Source organism: Pseudorasbora parva, chromosome 7, assembly GCF_024679245.1.
Source record: "Pseudorasbora parva isolate DD20220531a chromosome 7, ASM2467924v1, whole genome shotgun sequence".
Lineage (NCBI taxonomy): Eukaryota > Metazoa > Chordata > Actinopteri > Cypriniformes > Gobionidae > Pseudorasbora > Pseudorasbora parva.
In genome coordinates this window covers 8,606,902-8,626,382 of record NC_090178.1, presented here as the reverse complement: position 1 = coordinate 8,626,382, position 19,481 = coordinate 8,606,902, and the positions used below count along the sequence as shown (strand labels likewise).

Below are 19,481 nucleotides of genomic sequence, written 5' to 3'. Positions count from 1 at the left end.
TAATGAAGTCGTATGTCTTTTGGACAAATAATTCAAAAAAATTCTAATCATTAGTGCATGTTGTAGTCCAGATTAAAACATAATGTTTAGGTTTGAAAATAAATAGCCTATTAAGTCTTTAAGTATTAGGCTAAGTATTTGGTGCTGTGATGAACAACATTAGGCGTTTCACAATGTCAAGGAAGGATCCTCGGAAGCCAGAATTCCAAGGATGCTACATTGACATCCGATGAAGGACTGTTCCAATGTCGAGGATCCTCGGAATTTCAACCAAGGACTGAGTCCTTCGTTCGAAAAATATGTCATATACAGGAAAGGATGCATATGAGTAGCCTTCGCGCTCTCAAATCACCCACAATCCTGTGGACGCAGTTTTGTTTTATTCAGACGTTCGCGGTGTCGGAGCGTGAACGTTGCAAATATGCTTGTATTGTTTGTAGATGGGAAGGAAGGAGGCGGGAACCGGAGAACGTTCAACAACTTTATAATAAATAATAAACAAAACGAAAGTAACGCGGGTAGCCCCTCACGGACGACTGCCCGCACACACATAATAAAAAACAAACAAACCATAACATAAAGTCCAGGCCTGGTCCTCTCTCGTCTTCCACGCTGCCGTGAGCCGAGACCGGTGTGACAATCAGCTGCCGCTTATTATCACTCGCCACCGGCCCTCTCTCACGGCCCCTCACCTCGCTGTGCTTGCCACAATGCTTTTATTTACGTTACCAAACATTTGTTATAACGGTAGTAAATATAAGTAAAGTTTAACGTTTAAATGCCGGTACAAATTACTACTGTATTGATATAAAAAATATACAAATAACGTTACACAACGTTATTGATGGCCAACGGACCTTTTCACTGACGTAATGACCCAATGACGTGCACTTGCTGGCCTGTTCCATTTACGTGTTCTCTGAATGCTAAAGAGGAGCCTCGCCTGGCCTCTGAAGGAAGTGACTTGGAAGGATCAGTCCTTCCAAGGAAGCATCCTTGACATTGAGAAACACCTATTGAGATTACAAAAACGAATGGCTGTTTTAAAAACGTCACTAGCACGGTTGCTTTTGTTTGCGGGGTTTCCGGGGTAATCGCTACATTCTGCAGTTCATCAGCGCCCTCTGCTGTCATTGAGCTGCACTTCATTAGAGGGCCTCCTTCACTCGTTCATGTGCTTCTCATTTACATCTGAGCGTTTCCATTTGACGCAGAATACAGCGGTGTTGAGCATTTATACAATTGATGGGCAATGTATTCTTGAGTGCATTATAAAAAATTTAAAAATTGTTAATAAATTATTATTTACGATATTTTGAAGTGCCCACGATAACAATATCGTGCATATTCATTATCGTGATATATCGAATTACCGAAAATCAGCACATGCCTAGACAAGTGTGGGTAAGTTTAAGGGTGAAGTTAGAGACAGGTGTGGTGGTATGGGTAAGTTTAAGGGTAAAGTTAGGGACAGGTGTGGTGGGATGGGTAAGTTTAAGGGTAAAGTTAGAGACAGGTGTGGTGGTGTGGGTAAGTTTAAGGGTAAAGTTAGAGACAGGTGTGGTGGGATGGGTAAGTTTAAGGGTAAACTTAGAGACAGCTGTGGTGGTATGGGTAAGTTAAAGGGTAAAGTTAGGGACAGGTGTGGTGGGGTGGGTAAGTTTAAGGGTAAAGTTAGGGACAGGTGTGGTGGGATGGGTAAGTTTAAGGGTAAAGTTAGAGACAGGTGTGGTGGGATGGGTAAGTTTAAGGGTAAAGTTAGGGTCAGGTGTAGTGGGGTGGGTAAGTTTAAGGGTAAAGTTAGAGACAGGTGTGGTGGGGTGGGTAAGATTAAGGGTAAAGTTAGGGACAGGTGTGGTGGTATGGGTAAGTTTAAGGGTAAAGTTAGAGACAGGTGTGGTGGTGGGGGTAAGTTTAAGGGTAAAGTTAGAGACAGGTGTGGTGGGGTGGGTAAGATTAAGGGTAAAGTTAGGGACAGGTGTGGTGGTATGGGTAAGTTTAAGGGTAAAGTTAGAGACAGGTGTGGTGGTATGGGTAAATTTAAGGGTAAAGTTAGGGACAGGTGTGGTGGGGTGGGTAAGATTAAGGGTAAAGTTAGGGACAGGTGTGGTGGTATGGGTAAGTTTAAGGGTAAAGTTAGGGACAGGTGTGGTGGGATGGGTAAGTTTAAGGGTAAAGTTAGGGACAGGTGTGGTGGTATGGGTAAGTTTAAGGGTAAAGTTAGGGACAGGTGTGGTGGTATGGGTAAGTTTAAGGGTAAAGTTAGGGACAGGTGTGGTGGGATGGGTAAGTTTAAGGGTAAAGTTAGAGACAGGTGTGGTGGTATGGGTAAGTTTAAGGGTAAAGTTAGGGACAGGTGTGGTGGTGTGGGTAAGTTTAAGGGTAAAGTTAGAGACAGGTGTGGTGGTGTGGGTAAGTTTAAGGGTAAAGTTCGAGACAGGTGTGGTGGTGTGGGTAAGTTTAAGGGTAAAGTTCGAGACAGGTGTGGTGGTGTGGGTAAGTTTAAGGGTAAAGTTAGGGACAGGTGTGGTGGGGTGGGTAAGATTAAGGGTAAAGTTAGGGTCAGGTGTGGTGGTGTGGGTAAGTTTAAGGGTAAAGTTAGAGACAGGTGTGGTGGTGTGGGTCAGTTTAAGGGTAAAGTTAGGGACAGGTGTGATGGTATGGGTAAGTTTAAGGGTAAAGTTAGGGACAGGTGTGGTGGTGTGGGTAAGTTTAAGGGTAAAGTTAGAGACAGGTGTGGTGTGGGTAAGTTTAAGGGTAAAGTTAGAGACAGGTGTGGTGGTGTGGGTAAGTTTAAGGGTAAAGTTAGAGACAGGTGTGGTGGTGTGGGTAAGTTTAAGGGTAAAGTTAGAGACAGGTGTGGTGGTGTGGCAAAGTTAGGTGTAAGGCAAGGGTCAACAGGGTATTTTGTAACTACAGAAATTAATTACTGATGTAATTACATGCAGGTTTTTTTTTTTTTAAATGTAAGTACAATGTAAAAATATGTATGTACACAATAAGTTTAATTAAAATGTTAGTACATAATAGTTAAGGCCACCTACTCTAAAAGTGGGTCCCCAGACCCTAACCCAAGTTATACGTTTGTTTGTTAATTTATATTACTCAGTATTTAAATGTATAATCACTATAAAAAGAGCACATTAACCTAAAGGGTTACACTTTATTTTAAGGTGTCTTTGTGACACTGTAATTATATATTTAAGGACTGAATAATGTTTAGTAACTTCATGTATTTACTATAGAACTAGGATTAAGATGAAAGTTTGGTTTAGGGTTTATTGCATGTAATCTTGCACAATATATAGTTCATTCTATAGTAACTACATGTAACGTGTAACAAGGACACTGCAAAATAAAGTGTTACCAAATAAAGTGTATGTGACATTTACAGCTCAGACTGATTTATAATTGTCTATGCATATTGATAGGAGAAACATTACAAACTTCACTTTTAAGAACAACACTCAATACGTCTTAATTTCATATAATATTGTTTTCATTTCTTCTTTGTTATGATCAAGCTCTGTGCACTGTTACAAATCGAATTTAAGTGTAAAAATCGATCCACTTGCAACCCCACGCATATCAATCAAAAGCTGAGCATTATTTTTTTTCATTAGTTTCACTTTTTATCATGTTTGCTCCCCCTCCTCTCGCTGTCTCTCTCTCTCTCTTCCGTTCTGTCTCTCTCAAAGGGACTGAAGCTTGAAGCTGTTTCCACCCACACACTTCAGCTCCAGCTTTCAGCTTGACATCAGATTTACATTGAGAATAAAAAGTGCACACACACACACACCCACACAGGCACATACTTGTACACACCTATGTTAGATGTCCAGCTTTTTCCCCCTTTCATCATTATTGTGTGATAGAAAATACCTCCTCTTGTTATCAAGATGCGGAACACCGGCTTATTTTAGTGATCATTAGTGATTGATAACAGATGGTGCCCGTTTGAACTTGATGGAAATGTGACTTGCCGTTTCTCATCCGTCGCACCGCTTTGTTCATACATGTTCACATGCATGTGAGTCTGTGTTCCATCACTTCAGCATTTCATCATGTTAGTCAAATGTAAGGTACTAGAAAATGTTGCCATGGCAACCAAATAAAGAGCCTGGATTTGGATCAAAAAGGACAGAGGGAGAAATTGAAATAAATGGATGTATTGAGCCTGCTTTACTTTGGCTTTCAGTTTGGCATAATTAAAAGGAATAGTGACCTCTGGCCTGCGATCAGGTTCAGTCCATTAAGTTCTGTGGTTCTTGAAGGGCGTTTATAAGGGTGCACATTAATTCATGTTTTAAATGCTCTCTCCATCCCAGATGCATTAAAGTGACAATTCATATTAAAAACCGGAGATTGATTTACTATTAACTGAGTGTATTTGCTGAATCATTTGTTAAAATTGTCTTGCTCTGATGTATTGCACTCAGTCACAGTATTGCATCGATCATTTTATAACCTTTTGGAAAAGTACTGTGATGGTACTATACCATGGCATTGAATGACTACTATTGCCAAAAGTTTTGGGACGCCTGCCTTTACATGCACATGAACTTTAATGACATCCTTAAAGGGTTACTTAAGCGATTAGCATATGGCTTTGTTCAAATGTTACGTCAGTTGTGATGTTAAATAAAGCGTGCACCGTGTCAGCGGGAGATTTACGGCTCATATTATCCCATATGCAGTTATGCAGTGTTCTGACTGAACCTCTTCTAGGCTACTTCTGCTGCATGAGAAAAGAGAACACCTCTTTACAATTTTCTGGGTCTTAAACGAGTCTGCATTTGTGATATATGTCCTTATTTCATGCAAAACGCTAGCTCGCTCTGTCTGGAGGCAATTAAATCTGCTCTAAGTTTGCGTTTTTGTCACCTTTCACACATGCGCACTTCAGTAAGTGGACAGAAAGCAGGTTAATGCGTTTACATGCAGCGCGAAATCGAGGTAAGAGGCAAAAAACGACCTGTTCCGACCGGTTTATGATTACAGCGTTTATGACATTACTCCGATAAAAGAAAATGGGTTACCGCGTTTACATGACCATGTTCATTGTCGGCTTATTAGACATAATCGGCTTAAGAACGTGCATGTAAACGCACCCAATGACTCTGCAGAAAGTTGGTGACTTCTGCACACTGTACGCCTCAGCATGCGCTGACCCCGCTCTGTGATTTTTACGTGACTTACCACCTCGCGGCTGAGTTGCTGTTGTTCCCAATTGCTTTGTTAAAATACCACTAAAAGTATTGGAATATTTAGTAGTGAGTAGTGATGTTACGTCTGACACCGATGCTCCGAAGCTTGCTTCAAACTTGAACGGTCCTTGAAATGAACCACTGCTTCGGAGCTTGTATCATTACGTCACTAGTCACGTGAAAATGCCTTCTGAAGCAAACAAACTGCTTCACTCCTGTAGTGAACCACCTGACTGCTTTCACAGCCCAATCAGTGTTGACAAGTTTGAAACCTTGCTTTGTTAAAATACCACTAAAAGTATTGGAATATTTAGTAGTGAGGAAATTTCACAAATTAACTTTTTGTATAGATGTCCATTTATCACGGTGCCACACTTGAATTCACTGAGCTCCTGAGAGCGACCCCTTCTTTCACAAATGTTTGTAGAAGTGCCTGCATGTCTAGGTGCTTGATTTTATACACCTGTGGCCATGGAAGCGATTGAAACACCTGAATTCAATAATTTGGAGGGGTGTCCCAATACTTTTGACAATATAGTGTATATTCATATATACTACCATTTTTAAACTAACAATTATTCAGCAAGGATGCATTAAATTGATCAAAAGTGATAGTAAAGACATGTATAATATTACAAAAGATTTCTATTTTAACTTGATGCTATTCTTTCTGTTAACCTTTTAGTCATCAAAGGGCCCTGAATTTTTTTTTTTCAGCTTCTACAAAAACTTTTCAACATTGATAATAATATGAAATTTCTGAAGGATCATGCAACTGCATTGTCATCACAGGAATAAAGGACATTTTAAAATATTTTAACTAGAAAGCAGTTTTTTATTGTAATATATAATATGAACAATATCACACATGTAGCAATGCAATATGGCTGTATATCAGCACGGCTGTGATTCGGCCACAGGTAATCGCAGTGTGCTGCCGTACAGCCATATCGCACAGCTATGAGTGTGATATTGCGTTTATACAACCGTTTCACAGCAGTAGTGTGTAAATAAATAAGAAACAACAGCAGTTAAGAGGATTTCACATGACAGTGCTAGTCACTGCATTTGTAAGTTGCATCTTATTTTTTACAGTCTTAAGGTCTTCGCTCCTGACTCCCTCGTAAAGACTTTGCTCCCATCTGATGGTGTAATAATGTAAGTTTCACTAAAGTCCAAATCACAATCATTGTGAATGAACCCTTTCTCAATACCAAATTCAGCATTTTACTTAAAATATTATTTATTGCAAAATAATTTACATAAGAGCCAGCAGCATATTCCTGAAGGACTGGCTGAGAGGAAGCTGTTTTCGGCGCGTAGCTACGTGAGCGCTGAGCGGCCGCTGCCGATCTGGAGCTTAAATTCTGAAAACGTCTAAACAAATTGTCAAATTTGCGCAATTTTGATACAATTCACATATGTGAGGTCTAAATAACTACATTCTCGACTAAAAAAAACTCTTAAAGGTGCCCTAGAATGATTTGAAACAATATGTTAAATTGTTCTCTAATATCTGTAAAAAAAAATATTTAGAAAAAAAGTTACCAGGTTGTCTTAAAATTTTGCGTTTATTGAAATAATTTTTTTGAGTTAATACAAAGAATTTTTTTTTTTTTTGAGATTCGACAACCTTTATTATAATATTATTAAAAGATTTTGTAAGCATATTGGATAATTGTGTGTGTTTTATTTCTGATGACGCAGTGAAACATGCCAAATAGTGCTATTTTCATGATTTATCAATTTTTTTTTGTGGTTTAGATACAATAATATTTTGAGTTTCTATTTATTAAACAAATTTCCTTCATTGTATCAACTCAAATTTTTAATTTCAATAAACTAAAAATTTTAAGGCAACCAGGTTACTTACTTTTTTAAGTTAAACCAACAAAAACCAACACATTTTTTTTTACTGTGTACATATAGGGTATGTGGCTTATTTAAGGTCAAAATTTGTCCATACACAGTTTTACAGGTCCATTTACAACCCTATAAATTGTCCCTAGGATGTAATGCTCAGTTTTTGCCTTATTTGGAAATGTTATTAATATTAATGCAGAGACAGCTAACACATCTATACCATCCGTCATGGTAAATGGTAAATGGACTGCATTTATATAGCGCTTTTAACAGACCCTATGGCCATCCAAAGCGCTTTACATTTTTGCCTCATATTCACCCATTCATACACCGACGGCGATGTCAGCCATGTAGGGCGCCATCCAGCTCGTCGGGAGCAGCTGGGGTTAGGTGTCTTGCTCATGGACACTTCGACACTTGGTCAGGTGGAACCGGGAATTGAACCACCAACCTTCTGGTTTGTAGACAACCTACATGAACCACTGAGCCACTGCCTCCCCAACAACAGTCATGAAAATTATTTTATAATGAGAGCTTCTCAACTTTGAATCACGAACTGGGTATCACGTAACTATGTTGTTTGTACAGTAACGTTACAGTTTGACAGTAGAGTAATGATTTAAAAGTCGATTTATTTAGCCAAACAAAGTAATGTAGAAGCCACAATAGTCAGTGTCATGTTTACTACTCACCCGCTGCAAAATAATCATACTTCAGTTCTCAAAAATGTATATTTATTTAACAAATTGACTAGAAGCCTTGTCAAATGACTATTGTTCCAACTTAGATGGTGGAGAAGGTGACGTTAGCTATAAGAATCGGGTGAGCAATCTGTAAGCAACTAAACAGTAACGTTAAGGGGCGGCAGTGGTTCATGTAGGTTGTCTACAAACCAGAAGGTTGGTGGTTCAATTCCCGGTTCCACCTGACCAAGTGTCGAAGTGTCCATGAGCAAGACACCTAACCCCAGCTGCTCCCGACGAGCTGGATGGCGCCTTACATGGCTGACATCGCCGTCGGTGTATGAATGGGTGAATGTGAGGCAAAATGTAAAGCGCTTTGGATAAAAGCGCTATATAAATGCAGTCCATTTACAGTCCATAACGTTAGTAGTAAACGTAGGCTAGTTAGTTTCTGGGTTATGTTTTAATGATGAAATATAGGCTAATTTAGATTTCAGTCCGTCAAAAGGGATCGACATAAGTATCTACTGTTGTATTTTATGACAACACAGGCAGGAAATAATATTAACCTTTGTCATTTGACAAACTGTTATGTGTGCTACTTGGAGTTTCCAATTGTACTAGCATCTTGCGTTGAATCTAGACAACAAAGGGGATATTATCGTAATGTTATCTTACTAAGAAACTTTCAATTTAATCCGAAATGGGTTTGACAGTCAATAAGTGATAAATCACTACTTACTGCTTGCAGGAATACGGATGAAATCGGCCCTTTCTTCAGTCCCAGAGTGAATCCTGCTATATTGCCCCAGGTTAGAAAAACTCTGCGTGGTGAAAAGGGCCGAGCAAACGAATTAAATTGTTGCGGTATCCGATTGTAAATAAACATCAACCATGACTGTTGACACTGTTTATCTGTGGGAAGGGTATGAAAAGTCCTGCACAGCCTGGAACATGACATCTGTGACGATCTTCCGTTTTCGCTATCGTCGCGTGACGCTTGTTTATCTACTGAACTCCCGACGGCTGCGCACTGCGCAGTTCCGCTGGAAAATGAACATGGGATTGGGATGACATGCAAATGTTGGGGGCGTACATATAAAGGATCTCAGCGATTGCGTCACAGTTGGCGTTATGTTGAAAATAGCCTGTTTTTCACAAACAAGGTTTACATATGAAGGAGGAGGTAATGATGTTGGAGACTCACTGTATGTGATGTCCGTGTACTGAACTCTTATTATTTAACTATGGCAAGGTTAATAAAAATGTTCATTCTAGGGCACCTTTAAAACTACACAATGACGGCATTATTTGTAAGATACTCATAGAAAAGCGCATATAACTCTATCACTCTATAACACCCTGATCATTTCGTAGCTCTTCATCTGAAATAGACCGTTCTTGATTAACTTTGTGCTTCTAAAATTTGATTAAATAAAATTAAACAGAAATATGTTTTAATATGTGCGTGTGCACGTGTGTGTGTGTGTGTGTGTGTGTGTGGGTGTGTGTGCGTGTGTGTGTGACCTGGTAATCTCTACGTTATGGGGACAAAATGTCCCCACAAAGATGGCAATATCCGAAATCCTTGTCCTTGTGGGGACATTTTTAGGTCCCCATGAGGAAAACCTCTTATAAATCACACAGAAGGAAATTTTTTGAGAAAGTAAAAATGCAGAATGTTTCCTGTGATGGGTAGGTTTAGGGGCAGGGGCAGTGTAGGGGGATAGGATGTACAGTTTGTACAGTATGAAATCCATTACGCCTATGGAAAGTCCCCATAAAACATGGATACACGACGTGTGTGTGTCTGTGTGTGTGTGTGTGTGTGTGTGTGTGTGTGTGTGTGTGTGTGTGTGTGTGTGTGTGTGTGTGTGTGTGTGTGTGTGTGTGTGTGTGAGAGAGAGCCTGTTTATGTGGTTTATAAGGACACAAATTTGTATAACTACATGGGTATTACACTGGTATTACACTATAAATGTGGTTTATGAGGACATATCAAATGTCCCCATAATTCAAATGGCCTTAAAAACATACTAAATTATGTTGTTTTTTTTGAGAAAGTAAAAATGCAGAATGTTTCCTGTGATGGGTAGGTTTAGGGGCAGGGGCAGTGTAGGGGGATAGAAAATACGGTTTGTACAGTATAAAAAACATTACGCCTATGGAGAGTCCCTGTAAACCACATAGACCAACATGTGTGTGTGTGTGTGTGTGTGTGTGTGTGTGTGTGTGTGTGTGTGTGTGTGTGTGTGTGTGTGTGTGTGTGTGTGTGTGTGTGTGTGTGTGTGTGTGTGTTTGTGTTTACACTACTGTTAAAAGGTTTGGGGTCAGTACATCAAAAAATCCCGATGAAAAAAAAAAGTATCACGTTTCCACAAAATATTAAGGAGCACAACATTTTTTAAATGTTTCTTGAGTAGAAAATCATCATTTTAGAATGATTTCTGAAGGATCATTTGACTGAAGACTAGAGTAATGATGCTGAAAATTCAGCTCTGCATCACAGGAATACATTATATTTCAAAATACATTAACAGAAAACATGGTATGAATATTTCACATTGTTACTGTTTTTTACTGTCTTTTTGATCAAACAAATGCAGCCTTGGTGAGCATAAAAGACTTTAAGATCTGTTGAATTCAGAAATGATCCTATCTTGCAGTAATAGAAAAGAAAATTATTGCTGATTGTCATGACAACAGCTCTGATGCTTCTATATTTGTTTATGGTATTCTGTCCCCATTGGCAGAAAAAAAAAAACGAAACTGTTAGTGGAGGCAAAAGTCAGGAAAATGATTCAGTTCCAGTTCAAGATTGCCAAGTATGACCAAGAACTGAGTCCTCAGACGGATCGATATGTAAAATATACTTGGCTGTAATGGACATATTACATAAAAAGGACTGTAAAATAAGCTCGGTTGAAGCTGTGCAGGAGAGAGATCGGGAGGAGCGTTTTTGAGATTTGAGGTCTGACATACAGGATCTCAAAGAGACCAAAAAAAAAACAGGATGTGAGAGGTGAGGAAAAGGAAAATGCTCTCATAAAAAAGAGAGAGGCAGAGAGATGGATAAATACACTGTTTGATTTATGTAAAAGAGTTGCGTGGGTGCTAGGCGAGAGAACTGTATGGCTGTGTTAGTGAGTGTGTGTATGTGTGTGTATGTGTGTGAGCTGTGAGCATCAGAGATTGAGAGAGAGAGACAGATTGCATTGGCTGGAGAGACAGTGGGTATTTACACTCAGATTTATGGGAGGGTTATCACAGCATCGAGCAGTAGAGACTGATGGTTTGATGGTGGAGGACTGCTTCTTTCAGTCTGTTCCCCTCCCAGCACCTTTATGTTCATTAAGCCGCCCATTCATTTGTTTCTGTTGTTCTTATTTTAACGACTTCACGTTCCTGAGCAATAGTCGTGTCTACAGCTCTGCCAATGACTGTGCTTCTGTATCCGGTACTCACTCAAGGACGCCAGTCAATAAGCACTTTGTTTGCAAGTGCCTGTCTCTTTGCCTGCAGTTAGACTGTTTTATTTCTCATTGTTTTGCCATTTTCTTTTCTCTGCTTTGGTCCAAAATTAACTTTTACAACGTCTGCCAATAGCAGTTAAATTGAGAAAATGTTCTGGCCAAAAATATGGCATGAAAGGGTATTGTACTTTATTTTTATTTTAGTTTGAAAGAAATCAATACTTTTATTGACTTTATATCTCACAATTCTGACTTTATATCTCAATTCTGACTTTATATCTCACAATTCTGACTTTATATCTCAATTCTGACTTTATATCTCAATTCTGACTTTATATCACACAATTCTGACTTTATATCTCAATTCTGACTTTATGTCTCTCAATTCTGACTTTATATCTCAATTCTGACTTTATATCTCACAATTCTGACTTTATATCTCAATTCTGACTTTATATCTCAATTCTGACTTTATATCACACAATTCTGACTTTATATCTCAATTCTGACTTTATGTCTCTCAATTCTGACTTTATATCACACAATTCTGACTTTATATCTCAATTCTGACTTTATGTCTCTCAATTCTGACTTTATGTCTCTCAATTCTGACTTTATATCTCTCAATTCTGACTTTATATCTCTCAATTCTGACTTTATATCTCACAATTCTGACTTTATATCTCAATTCTGACTTTATATCTCTCAATTCTGACTTTATATCTCACAATTCTGACTTTATATCTCTCAATACTGACTTTATATCTCTCAATTCTGACTTTATATCTCAATTCTGACTTTATATCTCTCAATTCTGACTTTATATCTCTCAATTCTGACTTTATATCTCTCAATTCTGACTTTATATCTCACAATTCTGACTTTATATCTCAATTCTGACTTTATATCTCTCAATTCTGACTTTATATCTCTCAATTCTGACTTTATATCTCAATTCTGACTTTATATCTCACAATTCGGACTTTATATCTCACAATTCTGACTTTATATCTCACAATTCTGACTTTATATCTCAATTCTGACTTTATATCTCAATTCTGACTTTATATCTCAATTCTGACTTTATATCTCACAATTCTGACTTTATATCTCAATTCTGACTTTATATCTCAATTCTGACTTTATATCTCAATTCTGACTTTATATCTCAATTCTGACTTTATATCTCAATTCTGACTTTATATCTCAATTCTGACTTTATATCACACAATTCTGACTTTATATCTCAATTCTGACTTTATATCTCATTTCTGACTTTATATCTCACAATTCTGAGTTTATATCTCACAATTCTGACTTTATATCTCAATTCTGACTTTATATCTCTCAATTCTGACTTTATATCTCAATTCTGACTTTATATCTCACAATTCTGACTTTATATCTCAATTCTGACTTTATATCTCAATTCTGACTTTATATCTCACAATTCTGACTTATATCTCAATTCTGACTTTATATCTCAATTCTGACTTTATATTTCTCAATTCTGACTTTATATCTCTCAATTCTGACTTTATATCTCGATTCTGACTTTATATCTCTCAATTCTGACTTTATATCTCAATTCTGACTTTATATTTCTCAATTCTGACTTTATATCTCACAATTCTGACTTTATATCTCAATTCTGACTTTATATCTCAATTCTGACGTTATATCTCACAATTCTGACTTTATATTTCTCAATTCTGACTTTATATTTCTCAATTCTGACTTTATATCTCAATTCTGACTTTATATTTCTCAATTCTGACTTTATATCTCAATTCTGACTTTATATCTCAATTCTGACTTTATATTTCTCAATTCTGACTTTATATCTCAATTCTGACTTTATATCACACAATTCTGACTTTATATCTCAATTCTGACTTTATGTCTCTCAATTTTGACTTTATATCTCAATTCTGACTTTATATCTCAATTCTTACTTTATATCTCTCAATTCTGACTTTATATCTCTCAATTCTGACTTTATATCTCAATTCTGACTTTATGTCTCAATTCTGACTTTATATCTCAATTCTGACTTTATATCTCAATTCTGACTTTATATCTCACAATTCTGACTTTATATCTCAATTCTGACTTTATATCTCTCAATTCTGACTTTATATCTCACAATTCTGACTTTATATCTCAATTCTGACTTTATATCTCACAATTCTGACTTTATATCTCACAATTCTGACTTTATATCTCAATTCTGACTTTATATCACACAATTCTGACTTTATATCTCAATTCTGACTTTACATCACGTGATTTTATTCAATTGCGACTCTATATCATGCAATTCTGACTTTATTCAATTCTGACTTTATATTCTGACTTTATATCTTGCAGTTGTGAAAAAAATGTCAGAATTGTGAGATAAAAAGTCGCAATGATATTTTAAATAGTTTTTTCCTTGGCTGAAACAAGCTTCCATAATTAAATGACATTTTAAAGTATATGCAGATAATACATTCAGATATAAACAGTTATTTTAATACCGGTTTACCGGGTTATGTTTTTGAGCAAATAAATGCAGCATTGGGGAGTCTTTAATGTTTTTGGTTTTTTCGTGTATATTTCTTGGCCATAGGTCAATGTCTTTGTTTTAAAATGAAACTCATACTCTAAGTGATTTGTAGTAGTAAAATGTAACATTCTGTACATAGCACACATAAATAATCAATAACTATTCATAATATTCATTATACTTTCATTGTATTAATTAATAATATTTGTTATAATTAAATTAGTTACTGACTTTTTTTATCTTAACTGGACCATTTTAAATGGAATTATTCTTGTTGAAATGCATTCATGATTGCCTTCACCGCAACAGCTAAAAAAAGGTACCTTACCTTTTGGAACAGCCTTTACATTGGGAATGCTGCCTACATTGGCAGTCCAGTTGGCTTTGGGACAGAGCCATATAGTGTCACTCGCTGTATCATATATGAGATGAGCCAGACTCTGTCTCTCAGTGAAATGCAACCTGGCACAACAATATAAAGGGAAGGCACATTGGTTTTATTGCCCATATTGTTGTATGTATTGGTGGTTTAATGTGATGGACATTATAAATATGTTTTTCCATGATACATTTTTTATCACTAAAAAGTTGTTTAAAGGGATAGTTCAACCAAAAAAGAAAACTTTGTCATCATTTACTCACCTTCATGTTGTTCCAAACCTATATGAATTTCTTTCTTTTGTCGAAAACAAAAGAAAATATTTTAACGAATCTTGGTAACCGTACAGTTGATGGTAGCCATTGATTTTCATAGTATTTTCCCCAGTTGTTCCATGATCAAAAGCAATATAGTTGTGTCCCAAATGACACACTACACACTTATACTCAGTGCACTATGTACTCATCTGTGTAGTGTGTGAATTTTATAAGGTTATTTTGTCATTGAACATAGGATTCTGATGCCCCTCCCCCTTCCGCTAAGTAAGTAAAGTTGCGAATGTTGAGTGCATGAATCGTTTCTTCCGTTAATTTAGTGCATCATGCGGGTATTTAAAGTGCACTTTTACTTTTGGAAAGTTTCAGTATGAACACATTCCTCACACTATTTATACTTAAAAACACCATAGAATAAGAGCATAAAGGGTTAGTTCACCCAAAAATGAAAATTCTGTCATTAATTACTTACCCTAATGTCGTTCGACACCCGTAAGACATTTATCTTCGGAACACATTTACATTTACATGTAAATAAAAATAAAATGATTAAATGTAACACAACTGAAGATATTTTTGTTGAAATCCGATGGCTCAGAAAGGCCTTCATTGACACCAATGTCATTTCCTCTCTCAAGACCCATAAAGGCACTAAAACGTCGTTACAAAGCCCATCTCACTAAAGTGGCTCTACAATCATTTTATGAAGAGACAGGAATAGTTTTTGTGCGCAAAAAAACAAAATAACGACTTATATAGTGAAGGGCCGATTTCAAAACAAAGATTTGAACGGTTATGAATCAGCGTATTGATTCATGATTCGGATCGCCAGTGTCACGTGATTTCAGCAGTTTGGCGGTTTGACACACAATCCGAATCATGAATCGATACGCTGATTAATATAAGTCGTTATTTAGGGTTTTTTTTGCGGAAGGAAAGAGGAAATTATATTGTGTCAATGAAGGCCTTTCTGAGCCATCGGAGATCAACAAAAATATCTTCATTTGTGTTCTGACGATCAACAGAGGTCTTACAGGTGTCGAACGAAATTCGGGTAAGTAATTAATAACAGAATTAAAATTTTTGGGTGAATTGACTTGCAGACTTGCTCTGCCTTTTAGCAACTTCCATTGACACGTTCAGACTGCAATTCGGGGTAAAAATCTCTGCAAAGTTTGATTCTGATACTTTTATCGTTCTCTATCTTTCAGAAAACGCTCGGCTCCGGCGGAAGAGCATCGCCACCGGGAAGCAGCCAAGCATGGAGATCCCACCCACTGCCCCCCCACAACCCTTCCGACAATCCGTGAGTACCCCACCGTTCCGACCCCGATCCCTCTCTCCCTCCCTATCCCTCTCTCTCCCGTTCGCACCTCTGTCCCTGTCGCCCTCCCTCTCCCCGTCGCTCTCCACCGCCCTCTCCTGTTCACAGTCACAAAAGAGAGTGAGCACCCCTCCGCTCCCTCGTTCCCTCCCTCTCTCCCCGACCGTCTCTCTCACTCTCCCCCCCTCTGTCCCGCTCTCTCATTGGGCTGCTGGTGAGTGGAAGGTTGTGGGTTCTAATCCAGGGACTGGACGCAGTTTGGTGGCACAACCCTCTTTTGAGGTACGTTATCTAACAGCTTCTGCTGTGGGTTCAGCCAGCCGGCGTGCGGTTTGGAAGTGTTAGACAAACAGTTAGTCATGCAGGAAGCAATCATGTTCATCTGTTCTTTAGCCAATGATTGAGTCATTATGCCTGAGTTCATCAGATATAACGGACAATTTCTTTGCGATTTTTGTGTGTTTAATAATAGGCTGAATGTGAGGACTTTTCTTTAGTGTCAGGGTGTTGTGCTCAGGGATTTGAGCAGCATGACAAATACTTAAAATTGAAAAAAAAGAAAATGTACCACTGAAACTGCATTGTTACTCTTTGCGACAAAGTAGTGTTGACCTTTTTGCCCCTCTGGTGCTCTTCAGTCACCTTTTCCTGATTGTTTTGTGTTCACATAGAAAGTGCCACAAAAGTCACCAAGGTCTGGTTTCACAGACAAGGCTTAGATTAAGCCAGGATTAGACCTTAATTCAATTGGGACATTTAAGTGTCTTTTATAAACATGGCTTAGAAAAAATAATTACTTGTGTGCATCTTGAGAAAAAACCATGGCACTGACACATTTTAAGATATACTAGCGCAAGTTCCTTTCAGTTAAAGGCACACTAATTTAAAAACTACTAGAGCAATGTTATAAATTTTGTTGACTTGTATATTTACATTATCCCAAATATGTTTCCAAGAATGTTTAAATCCAGATAAATCAGCTATTTTAACATTATAACTTTCACTCATCCATAAATATGATTTCTACCCGAATCCTGTTGGGTTCTTTTCCACTGGATGTAAAGGTGAAGAGTCAAGACTACAACTCCCATGATTCTGCAAAGTCAAGGCATCATCAAGCTATGCCGTTGTTTAGAATAAGTGCTCTCTATACTGTAAAAATTTTTTGTTGGTTTTTGTTGGTTTAACTTAAAAAAGTAAGTAACCTGGTTGCCTTAAAATTTTGAGTTTATTGAAATTAAAAATTTGAGTTGATACAATGAAGGACATTTATTTAATAAATCTGAACCACATAAAAAATGTGATAAATCATGAAAATAGCACTATTTGGCATGTTTCACTGCATCATCAGAAGTAAAACGCTCACAATTACCCAATATGCTTATAAAATCTCTTTATAATATTTTAATAAAGGTTGTCGAATCTCAAAAAATGTTCATTGTATTAACTCAAAATTTTAATTTCAATGAACTCTTTTTTTAAGGCAATCAGGTAACTTTTTTCTACAATTTTTTTTACAGTGTAGCAGCGAAAACTACATATTGTGCCTTTAAGACAGCTCAAACATGCATTTTAGTCTGGAATTATGCTTAAATCTGAATATGTATTATTTTTGAGGATCTATTGACAGAAATGCAATATAATATACATAAATATGTTTTCAGTGGAGTATAAAGACCTTATATGTTTTTATACTTTTAACGGTTTAAACCGTTATGTTTTTATTACATTAGAATGAGCCGTTTCTATCTTCATACACCGCGGGTCCCCTTACAGTGAAGTCTCTGTTTTGCGCCGCCATGTTTTTACTAGGGATGGGTATCGTTGAGGCTTTAACGGTTGTACTACTCTTACCGATAATGCTTATTGATCCGGTACTTTAACGGTATTCTTATCGGTACTTTTACACTTTTTTTAGAATAAACAGAAAAATTAACAATAACATAATTAACATTGCTTTATAATCTGTAAATGTAAAATATCTATAGCAAATGAAACAGCAATGTTTGAACAAAACAAATATAAAACCTAATTGTTTGTGTGTTTTATATGCATACGATAAGAACAAGAACAAAGAAACAAAGTACAAACAAATGGTCAACTACATACAATATATATACAATAAAAAAGATACAAATAAAATATGGTGCTTTAATCTCAAGAAGGTTTACTAACATTACTATTCAGGTAATGGCCTACAAAAGGCATCTAATAAAGTAATCAAATATAAAATAACACGGTATAGTTTTCACTGAACAAATTAATAGATTCATGCTTTTTAAAGCTGCGTGTATATTTCTCTTCACCTTTTGTTTTTAAATTCACATTAATGGCATAATCGTCAGGGTTTATTAGACGCTGCCCCTTTAAGACCAAATGCAGAGCTATAATATACATAATATTTTCTTCCAAATATTAACGCCCATTTAAGACATAAACTGTGTTTAAGTGAAAACTCTCCAAGCGGTCATTTTGACTATTAGTGTGTATATGACGGTTTAGAAGTGCACACGAAGCCTCAAGTACTATAATGTGCAAGTTACAGTCGGTTTCAAAGCACACACATAAACCGCGTTAAATCTGGAAACTCTTGCGTGGATTATTGTGCTTTTAATAGCTCTATCTATCTATTAAAAAACACGTCCCACGATTTAGCAACAATAGAGACTGCATTTTACATTAATCACCGATTGTGCTGATTCTGACCTTAAGTTTGGGGTTTAGGGCAGAGGTCTCAAACTCAATTTACATGGGGGCCGCTGGAGGTAGACTCTGGGTCTGGGCCGCATCAAGTATTCCACAAAAAAAAAAAACAAGAGCACAACTGGTCCAGTCTTCTCAATCTTTATTATCAACAGTTCTTAAACATGAATGTTTCTTCTGAACTTGAACATTCCTTTCTGAACATGAATGGTTCATATAGGCTTCTCTTGCCTATACTCTGTTTTTTTTTTTATAAATATAGGCTATATAAATTTAATAATTATGTAATACTGAAATAATAAATGTTTTTATTTTTATTTAAAACAATAGACTAATTCAAAGCAAGGCCATAACCAGGTCAAATAGAACAGTGAACGAAATTCTAATTCTAGTTGGGAAATAATCTATTTGGGACTATTTGCAAACAATATTTGCATGAATTTGCTTCAAATATATTATTAGTCCCGAAATTCTTCGCATGAGTGAATAAACACATACATCCGCTGCTTGAGTTCTTCAGTGGTCTAACAGTACCCTAGCCTGACAAGCCTGACCCACATCAAGATGTTTGGTCTGGAAACTCACCATTGACAGGGCTCAATCCGAGGGGCGGGATAAACGGTTGTCTTTCAAACTCCCTCTGCACGCGATAGGATAGCGCTACAACCAACCAGAGCAAGGAAGGTAAAACAGAGCTTGTTGACAGATTAAACATTCACCGTATCCGGTCGGCTAAACTCCGAACACATCTTCCCTTTTTAAGAATGACTTCAGTGCCGTTCTTTGTTCTTTTCACAGAGAAAAGCTTAACTCCAAGTCTTCCAGAGTCACGGTCAAAGCTGATTCGACAGTCCGCCGTTCGCCAGTTTTTGTGTTTACTAGAAGCACGCAAGCGCAACTCGGCCGTCGTCATTATGGCCCCGCCCACCGACTCTATACACGATGTGATTGGCCCGTCCAGATTGTGAGGAATACAGCTCAGATCAGACAGGGCAAATTAAATTTGCTGCCGCTAGGGTGCGTCTA

The 19,481-nt window shown here is 37.2% G+C and overlaps 1 protein-coding gene across 1 annotated transcript in view; it reads left to right on the top strand.

Annotated features, from left to right (window-relative positions):
• Nucleotides 1-19,481, top strand: part of syngap1b (synaptic Ras GTPase activating protein 1b) — a 203,012-nt gene that overhangs the window by 114,577 nt on the left and 68,954 nt on the right. The window contains 1 exon segment of the mRNA XM_067447984.1: nt 15,640-15,734. Within this exon segment, the coding sequence (XP_067304085.1) occupies nt 15,640-15,734 (95 nt within the window).